General features: G+C 45.8%; 1 protein-coding gene across 1 annotated transcript; it reads left to right on the forward strand.

Annotated features, from left to right (window-relative positions):
* Nucleotides 1–9211: 9211 nt before the first annotated feature.
* On the forward strand, nucleotides 9212–11537 carry PET117 (PET117 homolog). Its single transcript, XM_018558817.1, has 2 exons — nucleotides 9212–9361; nucleotides 11289–11537. Exons 1-2 carry the CDS (start codon nucleotides 9266–9268, stop codon nucleotides 11436–11438), a joined length of 246 nt encoding a protein of 81 aa, XP_018414319.1. The 5' UTR covers nucleotides 9212–9265; the 3' UTR covers nucleotides 11439–11537.
* The last annotated feature ends 92 nt before the right edge of the window (nucleotides 11538–11629 follow it).

Raw genomic sequence — 11629 nt, forward strand, 5'->3', positions numbered from 1 at the left:
AGCGTGAGGTGGGAAGGAGGTGCCCGGTGTGGAGCGTGTATGCGGGCGGGTCTGGCAGCAGCAAGCGCGAGGTGGGGAGGAGGTACGGCGTGTGTGGAGCCGTGAACAGGGCCAACTAATCAAAAGCCGATTAATCGATGATTGACATTTTCAATCATTGATTATAATCGACTTAGTCGATTAGTTGTTGCAGCCCGACATTCATCCCCGATTTCAAGGGGCAGTCCCCGGATTGAGGAGACCATCCCCTGACAAATTAAAGCAATACATTATACAGCAATGCAGAATACCACCAGCTATAGAGGACTACAATTACCATCAATACATTATACAACAATGCTGAATACCACCAACTATACAGGACTACAAAGCTCATCAATCCATGATTATTCAGCAATGGAGAATGACAACCAGCAATAGAGAACTAAAGATCTCATCAATCCATGATTATACAGCAATGGATAATGGCAACTGGCTAGAGGAACACAAATCTCAGCAATCCATGATTATACAGCAATGGAGAATAGGGATGGGCTCGATTATCGGTAGTTTGTGTCTTTGCGAACACACAAACTATCAGGGCATTCGGCGGGCTTTTCGCCCACCGAGCGCCACACAGTGCCTTGTGAAGCCCTGATTGGGTAAAGCAGTGCACCTGACCTCAGGTCAGGTGCAAGACTTGGCCCAATCACGGCACAGTGCATTGAAAGAGCCATGATTGGGCAAAGTAATGTAATGATGACTCACACAGCTAAGTCCTGTCAGGTGCCGGACAAATGTAAACAGTTGGGCGGAGCTAGCGGTGATGTCACCGCTAGCTCCGCCCAATTATTTATATTTTGCCGGCATCTGTCAGAATGCCATTCTGCGGCGGGAGTCCACCACGAGCGGGCGGGGCGGAGGGCTTTTTAAAAAAAAAAAATTCTATTTTTTCTTTTTGTTATTCAGTCCAGTCGTTGTCGTCGTGGACAACGCCGGATGTCGTGATTGACCCTAGGATTACGTTGGTGGATACATTTTTGTTTTTTAAATATCAAAAATGTCAAAAACATCTTTTTTTTTCAATTAAAAGGATTTTTTCGAAAGTGTGGCGTCTTTTTAACAATTTGATTTGAACCCTTTAGTGAATGGGTAAGGGTATAAGTATCCCATAGTTATTCACAAGGGGGCGCCTGCTCTCGGTGTCCTTTATTAAAGGGGTACCCTGGTGTGAATTTATTGCACGCGCATCAATAAATAGACGTACTTCTACCTTTGGAATGCCGGTGTCCATACTTTTTTGTATTACTGGACGGTAGCCATCTGTCGACTGCCGATGCACCCAACCATTCTTATTATGGATAAGCGATCAGGAGTGCAATGAGTTATATGGTTTGTAGCTGATGTGAATAATCCCCCCTGCCTGAACAAGGTGGGCTTGTCGGAGTCAGCGCTGTGCAGGGAGTCGGTGCTTAGCCTCTCTGCAGGCGGGTTTGTGAAAGTCGGCGCTGTGCGGGGATTCGTTGCTTGGTCTCTCTGCAGGCGGGCTTGTGGGAGTGGGCGCTGTGCGAGGACATAGTGCTCGGTCTCTCTGCAGGCAGGCTTGTGGAAGTCAGCGGTGTGCGGGGAGTCTGTGCTTGGTCTCTCTGCAGGCGGGCTGGTGGGAGTCGGCGCTATGTGGGGAGTAAGTGCACAGTCTCTCTGCAGTTGGGCTTGTGGGAGTCGGCGCTATGTGAGGAGTCAGTGCTCGTTCTCTCTGCAGGTGGGCTTGTGGGAGTCGGTGCTATGTGGGGAGTCAGTGCACAGTCTCTCTGCAGTTGGGCTTGTGGGAGTCGGCGCTATGTGAGGAGTCAGTGCTCGTTCTCTCTGCAGGTGGGCTTGTGGGAGTCGGTGCTATGTGGGGAGTCAGTGCACAGTCTCTCTGCAGTTGGGCTTGTGGGAGTCGGCGCTATGTGAGGAGTCAGTGCTCGTTCTCTCTGCAGGTGGGCTTGTGGGAGTCGGCGCTATGTGAGGAGTCAGTGCTCGTTCTCTCTGCCGGTAGGCTTGTGGGAGTGGGCGCTATGTGAGGAGTCAGTGCTCAGTCTCTCTGCAGGTGGGCTTGTGGGAGTGGGCGCTATGTGAGGAGTCAGTGCTCGGTCTCTCTGGAGTTGGGCTTGTGGGAGTCGGCGCTATGTGAGGAGTCAGTGCTCGTTCTCTCTGCAGGTGGGCTTGTGGGAGTCGGCGCTATGTGGGGAGTCAGTGCTCAGTCTCTCTGCAGGTGGGCTTGTGGGAGTGGGCGCTATGTGGGGAGTCAGTGCAATCTCTCTGCAGGTGGGCTTGTGGGAGTCGGCGCTATGCGGGGAGTCGGTGCACGGTCTCTCTGCAGGCGGGCTTGTGGGAGTCGGTGCTATGCAGGGAGTCGGTGCTCGGTCTCTCTGCAGGCAGGCTTGTGGGAGTCGTCGGGGTGCGGGGAGTTGGTGCTCAAGAGAGCTTCTGAGAGGCAGCGCTGCGAGGTCGCCGGCAGGCTGCCCTGATGTCCCCAACAAGCGCGGGACCTAAGGGCAGCCCGAAACTATTTAAAAATGTAAAGCGCCAGTATCGTCCCTATGTATCAGGTAATAATGCCCTGTATTGGCCCCGACAACGATACTACTATTGGTATCAGGACATCCCTACTGGTAATCCATTGACAACTTCCTCCAGCCTTGTAATTGAGGTACAGACCTGGAACTAGGGGAATAGTCTGCAGGATCCTGAATATTGCACCCACAACCCACCGATCATTGGTGCACTGCTTTGCAGGCTGTAATGCAAAAAAATTATAAATGCAAATTTTTGTAATCAATGTGGCGGTGCATTTATTATTTTTTTGCAACCTTCGACTATAATGATTAAATCTTCATAAATCACGGATGCATATAATTATAGCACAGGCAGACAAAACTGCCATACAACATTCCTACCTATGATCTATTGAGAAAGAATGTATATTTTTGTATGTCTTGCTTCTGAGAAACACAGCAATAAAGTCAATGGCACACCTTTTCCCAGGAGAAGTCTGTACCTGCTGTATCCTTAACCATGGGTCATAATCCAAAAAAAGTATTGCACTTTAATGTATAAAACCCTCAGGAGGAAGAATCCAAACAAATCAGTAACATGATATCCTGCAAATCTACAGTAACCACTACTGTTTTGCATATATTAGGTTTTTAGTGTTCTATTGGTAGGGGAACTATAGTATATTTTAGGTAAACATATATGTTGAGGTATTACTGCTCCTTCTTATTTTCACATTTGTATATGCGTGCTGTTCCATATTTCCATTAAAGTCGTATTAAACTCTCAAACTTTTTTTTCAATAATGAATCCAGATCAAACAAATATACATTACCCATTATTTCTTAAAGGAGAACTATGAGGTGAGTGAAAATCACTCAGCCTCATAATCTGAGATGACCCGTGACAATGCAACTGTCACAGGTTGGCTCAGTAGATCAGGAAGTGAGCGAACACATACCGGCGCTCGCTCACTTCTCGATCTATCGGTGCAGAGAGCCGTGACTGTCACTCATGGCTCCTTGCAGGGATTCCCCCTCCCCTGTCCGATCCTCCAGTGCTGACTAGCAGAACGGACAGGGGAGGGGGCGGCCACAGCTAGCTCAGCCTCTAGATAGGCAGAGCCAGCTGTCAATCCCGCAGCTGGGTGGATCTCGACAGTAATGTCGGGATCCGTCCTGGCTGCGGCGTCTCAGTTTACCGTGAGCTGCTCAGCGGTATACTGAGCTTAGGGTGACGGGAGGACGCTAGTTTGTGTCCTCCCGTTACCCTTAGGAGAACTATGGGGAAAAGCCCTGACCCCATAGTTCTCCTTTAACATTTTCGCCCAAGCACTTACAATCATCATGTTTCTGAACAGCTAATCCAATTGTATCAGCTTGGCTTCCCTGAACTTCCTGTCCAGTACAAGATCACAAGGGACAGAGCAGTCTCCGGCAACTGTTCATCTATTACCATGCAAAAGGAAGGAGGGAAGAGAGGGGAGCATGGAGAAGGGGCCTGGCTTGCCTTGCTGTGCCTGTGTGTTTGTAGAGACACACACAGCTGACTAGCCTACATAAAGGGTGACACCATAGGACCCTGCAAGGGAAAGGAGCCACCCTAAAACACAATATCAGAACCAGTGCTCAGGGGATCAGCTGATTCTGCAGGAAAGGAAAACATTAAAACATCAAGAAGCAACATCCATTGTAAGTGATTTAATCAGCATTTGAAACAAGTTTTGACTTTATTATCATTTCATTTCAGTAATATATACATAAACAGATTTTAAGATTCTCCCTCTATTAGCTAACTGTATTTTACTTCTAACACTAAGCTCTCATTGGATCACACTGCAGCTGATTACAGGAAGCTAAGATCATTTAAAAAAAAATAACAGTCTCCTACACCAGTCCACTACAGTTTGATCCAGCCCAGTTAACGATCTAATCGGCCCCCATGGAGGGGAAAGGGGGGAGCCCACCCGACCTATGTGAGTCTATGTCTATTCTGCACTTCTTTCCCCCTCTCTAATCCCCAAGTTGTACTTGTCTTATCGCACACCAACCGCCCTCCTGTGCGACACCCTGTCCCCTACCCCCACCCTATCATCCTCCACACGGTTTCTGATTACTGGGATCAGCCTCCCAGACACCAATCCAAAATTGGCTGTAGAACCGGACTACGGTCCTCAGCGAAAACGACCTTACTCGGAAGGTTCCCACTAGCTGGTTTGTTAGTACTAAGGCTTACTATAATGAACCATCGAGCTTGTTTGTTATGTGCACGACATACTGATCCTTTATCCTAACAAAAATTCCTGACTGCTGCGTCAGCGGCGCGCTGTTTTATACATTATCATTGTGTTCTGTTTGTATGCTTATTTGAAAACAAAAATGTTGTGAAGAAAATAAATAAATAATAATTAAAATTGTTAATAATAAATTGAAAATAAATGTTACCTTTATATGTTGATCTTAATATTTATTGTGTTCACATGTACAGTATATAAAAAGAATTAAAGTCAAAGTCCAGGCAGATATAAAAGAAACAAATGAATGTGTAATAATTAAAACTGAATGTGGTGCTTTAATAATTAAAACATCACTAAATGTATTTTTAAATGCAAGCAGTGCTCACGTGCTAACAAAGAGATGAACTTATCAGTTCGCTGCCTCTCCTTTTACTGTCCAATTACAGGCTAGGGGAGGGACAAGACTTCTAGGTGGTAAGTGCAGTAGGGAAAATCAGGTCTTATGCCCTGCAGGACAGGACAGTCCTGCACAGGAGAACTATGTAAATGTCGGGATTTCACATGGATAGACAGATATACACGTAACTTGGCAGGCAAAACATGCCTTTTACGTGCTTTTCATATGTATATTTCGCTATTTGCATGTAGTTCAGCCAGGGCTTCAGTTTCCCTTTAAGCTTCCATTGACATAAATGCAATTTGTGTGAAATTTATAAGTTGGGAAAATGAAATTACCGTAAATGTTTCCAGGATGCACCTTATATTAACATGGCAGAGGTACACATACTGTTTTAGAGTTAAAAATAAAATCTTTACCAGAAAATAGGAGGCAAATAACATAGGACTAAAACATATTTTCTGCATGCCCTAGTACCATCTCAATCATTGTCTTGCAGTATACATGAACAGTGGAACTGTATTGACCCACACGGCATGGCACCTTGTACATGTGTTGGGATACCTGTTCTGTCTTGGAAATGGCATCACTATACCCACAGCCACCAATTAACATAAACCAGAGAGTATATCAAAGGAAACTATACCAGGATCTTCTTCACAAAAACTGCACAAAGACAATTTGTCCACTGCCACCACTGCATATATTGTGCTTAGAATACTGTGATGCTTCATCACCAGAATCCAAGCTGACCAAAAGCCCTCAATTCAGTTGCCATACATCCAATCTGTCCACTCAAAGTGTTTGTCTCTAATCAGCTCACCAATGGTCATGCATCCTTCTATTTGATCCCATCAACCTCTGTCATTGCTCACCAGTGACATTTCATTAAATTCATTGGGCACAGCACAGCACAGTGTGATGCAATTGTACCTTGCCATGGCCGGCTTCACTAAAAAAAAAGTATAGCATCCATCAGATTGATCCCTTACATTAGGTGTCCCTATCAGAGTGCCCGCCCCCTTACATTATGTTCCCCCATCAGAGTGCCTCCTTACCTTAGATGTCCCCACCAGAGTGCCCCCTTACATTGGTTGTCTCCATCAGAGTGCCCACTTACATTAGGTGTCCCCATCAGAGTGCCCTCTTACATTAGGTGCCCTCATCAGAGTGCTTCCTTACCTTAGATGTCCACATCAGAGTGCCCCTTACATTGGTTGTCTCGACTAGAGTGCCCCCTTACAGTGGTTGTCTCAATCAGAGTGCTCCCTTACAGTGGTTGTCTCCATCAGAGTGCTCCCTTACATTAGGTGCCCCATCAGAGTGCCCGCTTACATTGGTTATCCCCATCAGAGTGCCCCCCTTACGTTGGTTGTCCCCATCAGAGTGGAGTGCATTAGGTGCTCTAACCAGAGTACCCCCTTACATTAGTTGTCTCCATTAGAGTGCCCCCTTACATTGGTTGTCCCCATCAGAGTGCTCCCTTACATTAGGTGCCCCATCAGAGTGCCCCCCTTACATTGGTCATCCCCCTCAGAGTGCCCCCTTACGCTGGTTGTCCTCATCAGAGTGCCCCATTTACATTAGGTGCCCCCATACATTAGATGTCCAGATCAGAGTGCTCCCTTACATAAGTTACTAAAGGGGCAGGAAGAATGAACTGAATTCTTATCATTTTGTGCATGCGATCGGAGTAGAGTTGCCACCTTTTCTTCAGGTGAAACCCAAACACCCTAGTGCCACGTGCCACAATTTTTTTTTGTAGAATATAGAGGAGAGAGAGCGAGGAGAGGCAACCTGGAGAAAGAGCAAGCAGAGACAGCCAGGGGAGGGAGTAAGGAGACCGGCTATAGAGGACTACAAATTGCAGCAATACATTATACATACGCTGTGTTCCGGGGTGGCGCCCTGATGTCTCCAGGTTCTCAGGTGGCCTGTGCGGGCTCTCACCAGCGCTGTGCCAGTTCTCAGGTGGACTCCGTGGTCTCTCAGGTGGACTATGCTGGCTTTTTAGGTGGGCTATGCGGGCTCTCAGGTGGCTGTGTGAACTCTCAGGTGGGCTATGGGCATGTTCAGGTGGGATATGTGGGCTCTCAGGTGGGCTATGCAGGGTCTCAGGTAGACTATGCAGGCTCTCAGGTGGCTGTGTGCTCTCAGGTGGGCTATGGGCATGGTCAGGTGGGCTGTCAGGTGGGCTATGCAGGCTTTCAGGTGACTGTGTGGGGTCTCAGATGGGCTATGCGGGCTCTCACCTGGCTGTGTGGAGTCTCAGGTGGGCTATGCGGGCTCTCACATGGCTGTGTGTGATCTCAAGTGGGCTATGTGGGCTCTCAGATGGGCTATGCAGGCTCTCAGATGGCTGTGTGGGGTCTCAGGTGGGCAATGCAGACTTTCAGGAGTGCTGTGCGAGAAGTGTAGGGGTCTCACCTGGGCTCCGGAGGTAGGAAACATTTTACAGGCACCCGTGGCTCACAGGCAGCTGCCTCTGTCAAAAAATGTAAAGTTCTGGTATCGACACTTCCAGGGTTATTCACAAAAGGGTGAAGAGTTTGGAGAAAGCAGGAGAAGTGAACAATCTAGGATAATAACTGATTTGGAACAATTATCCAATTGAGCTCACTTTCCAGTTCAGCTATGTTGTCCTCGATTCTTCCCTTCTCCTGCCTTCTCCAAACTCTTCACCCTTTTGTGCAAAAACCTGTTAGTATCTTGTGGCCGGGTGTCAGCTGGCCTAAAATCCAGACACAAGACTCAAAAATCAGACTGTCCGGTTGAATCCTGGACAGGTGGCAACCCTAGATCAGAGCTTCTAAGGTGTAACACCAACCTCATATAACATCAAACGTCCTTTCTTCTATAGACCCAAACAACTTTTTAAAGTGTTCTTCTTCCAGCCGAGTCTGCAGTGAAGTCTCAGAATACAAGATCAGTGACAGGGTGCTTCTGATGTGTAGCCTGGTTATCTAGGAGAGGTCCACAGGCCCTGACAGCTGGTGGGGTGGCTCCAATACCTTAATGTATGCATCGGGCCCTTACAGTAATATGTGATTGAAGCATATATATTCTCATACTTTTATGTTGCATCAAAGGTTTATGTTATTATTAGCTGGTAAATAGATGCAGAAATAGGTGTTGTCACACTTTCTAGCAAGAAAAATACACCTCATAACTTTCACTGAACCAAATATATACATAAAGTTCAAATAGTCACCTTAAACTCCAGGCTTTAAGTAATGACAATATTATGATTGTACAGTTATTACTGCTTTTGTGTCAAAAAGTAGTGGTAAGCTTTTGCAATGAAACATTACAATTTTATGGCCATAACAGATATAGGGGCTGACTTTTTCTTTTTAAATCACAGGAAATGTTCATCCCGTGCAAACTGATACAGCTTTACAGTATTTAAACTCTTTCTGTAAATAAGTGGATAACTTAATTACCAGATTACTCTTTACATTTTCCTGTTGAGTTAGAAAAACAGTTTTAAATCTATGTTTGTATCGGATGTAAATTCCTGATGCAATAATAAAGCCAGTGTGTGGAGAGGCTTCACAGGGAGCAATTCCATTGTGCTGCTGCAGTGCAAGATGCATGCTGATAGGAGAGAGCAGAGAGATGGGCTCATCAGTTTGCTGCTTCTCCTTTCCCTGTCCAGTCACAGGCTGGGAAAGGACAAAACCATGTCCCCACCACTGCAATATGAGGATATACTGTGTTACAGCACAGTGTAAATCTCAGAACTGTGCACACACGTATAAGGAATTAAATTGTAAGAAATACAAGTCCTTAGAAGGTAAAACAGCTCTCATATATGCAGTTCATCTCTGCATTTAACTATTGGACTTCAAAAAGGGGAAAGGACATCTTGGAAATGTAAATATGTCCTGATAAGCAGAAACGCTGCTGTACGCTTCTAAAAGTCAATAGTAGTTATTTTATATACGGTAACGCTTAGAACAGATTTGCCAGCAGAACCACAAACAAACATGGCGGATAGAGGTCTCACGGAGATGACGTAATTGTCGCACATACTATACTCACGCAGCGTTGCGCTCCACTCTCACGCTCATGCGGTTCAGCATCGCTCCGCCCCTTCCGAGCCTGCTGCAGGCATGTCTACCCGGTCCAAGGTGGTGCTGGGCATCTCGTTGGTGCTGACCGCGGGTACGGTGATTGGAGTGCATGGGATGCAGAACCTGGAAAGAGAGGTGGGTGGGCGTTCTGGGGCTCTTTAGACACATTAGAGGTTAATGGTGAAGGTCAGGCAGTAGAAGTGCTCCTGTGATGGGACAATACACCTCCTCTAGAAGGGTCACTTTGTGTCCAGCACTGTTGTAATAGACATCTACAGCCTTACCCAATAAATATTACTCATTCTGTATAGTAACAAATGGCAGCCAATCACACTTCATTGTGTACTGGTCTGACCTAAGCAGGCTATCTTCTGATTGGTTGCTTACTGAACCTTAGAATAAAAACTCTTCCCGCCTTAGTCAGTATGGAGTATTTAAAGAAGACCATGCAGCTGCCCCCCTCCAATCCCTGATCAAAACATAAATAAAATCTGTCCACTTCCTGTATGTGGTGGTGAATTCTCTGGACCCCAGCCAAATCCTGGGAAAGCTCAGGATCCCAAGTCTCCTGAGAAGAAGTTCCAGTACTGTACAGTAGCGCATGCTGGTGGGATCCAGGATCCTCCACATTTTTAGGGTCCCTTGAGAAGGCCCAGTGATGTCTTTCAGGCTTAGGCAAGTGTAAGGAAAGTGTTGTTTACTTTTTTCTTCTACTATTTTATTTCTTGCAGTAAGTGGTTTTTATTCTGGGGGTGGGCGGCTTCAAGATAAGCAGACTTTGCATGTAATGTCAGCTTTTAAGACTCGTTACCACCAGCCTGCATGCTACAACGCTCCGATTTAGCATAGAGACTGGTGTGCACTGTGTGCTGCCAGTGGGGGCGTGACCTTGTGTTACAATGCAGGGCACTGTTTACCTTTTTTTTTTTTTTTATTGAAATAGCAAAGTAACATTTTATGCATGAGCTGTGGTTACTGGCGCTGAGGTGGGGTGCGGTATGAAAAAAGGCTGCATATTCTGCATACACTCCCCTGTTCACATGCTGAAAAATTCCTGTCACCGCACATGGAGTGAACGGGTCCTGAAGCCCAACAGCAGGCATGATTACAGCAGCTTTATAGCAGCCAAACATTCCTTTTTCGGAAAAGCCGATCGCCATCACGTAGGGATACTTCTATATCCTGCCAACCAGTTAGTTTACATGCTGGGGTAGTAGAGCTTCACTGTACTACCTGGCTGCTCTGGGTGTAAGCGCTACAGATCTCCAGTGCTACAGTCATGTATCCAGTCCCCTGTACTCCTTTCCATTCACAAATCTGAGCCTCACCACCACCTTCTTCCCTGTCTGACCTACTATGAAAATGCTGAATTCTGAAAGTAAATGTTTTTACAAGCAATTGCAAACTCCTCACATGGACCTTCCTATAAGTTATAAGTCACTCAGTCACTGGATTTGCATTATGGAATGGAAGTGCATGCTTCTTCTACGGTACATTAAAGTGGGGATGTTCCAGCGGGGTCTTAGGGTGGTTCTGGGAAGGGGGGGGGGGGCAAAGCCTGCAACAGAAGTATGTACTGATAGCTTATAATGTCAGCTACATGTCTGCGCTGTTAGTTGGCTTGATTTAGTAATATGAGAGGTTTGCTTTAATAGACAATGATTTTCTTTCTATCTCGTTCACACTATGACAGAAATGACCTGTGTTTTTCTGAACAAGACCAACACAGGTCACTGCCATGGCACAGCAATTGTTCACAGTACAACGCTGACCTGAGATTTTGCGCTCTGATCATGTTGTAACAGGAAACATGGTCAGAAAAATAAACTTGGTCTTTAAAAAAATGCAAACCGTGTAATGCGCTAAAACTCTGCTTTGCCGTGCTGTGTTGTCACAATGTACAAGTGTGGATGGGCCCTCTGTCTTTGTACATACACAAGTTATTGAATAACTTGGTCAAATAAAGTCTATTGAATATTGTAATATTGGTTCTCATACAGATCATGTAAAGTATTTGGAAATATGATCTAAAATGGATTGTGTTTTTCCTGTTTCTTTTCAGAGACTGCGTGAAGGTGTATTTCGAGACTTTGAAAGGCAAAGACGGAAACAAGACAACTTGCGCCTTCTTAATGATCAGATTGAGTTAACCAAACAGCTGGAGTCTGAACGGGAGAAGTTTGCTTTAAGCGAAGCATCTAACAAATCATAACTCCAGACTTCTGCTGGGAACGAGGACTGTTCAGTCTTATCATTTGTGACTTTTATATACATTTTCCACATGGCGATCACACTCAGAGTTGTCATTGTTCAAAAAGACCTCATGGACTCCTAATAAAAGTGCCTAATCTATAGGAACTTGTGTACAGTGTGGTCTGTGCTGCCTGATTGTATTGTTAAATA

This window comes from Nanorana parkeri, unplaced genomic scaffold, assembly GCF_000935625.1.
Source record: "Nanorana parkeri isolate BGI_ZX_2015 unplaced genomic scaffold, ASM93562v1 scaffold361, whole genome shotgun sequence".
NCBI lineage: Eukaryota > Metazoa > Chordata > Amphibia > Anura > Dicroglossidae > Nanorana > Nanorana parkeri.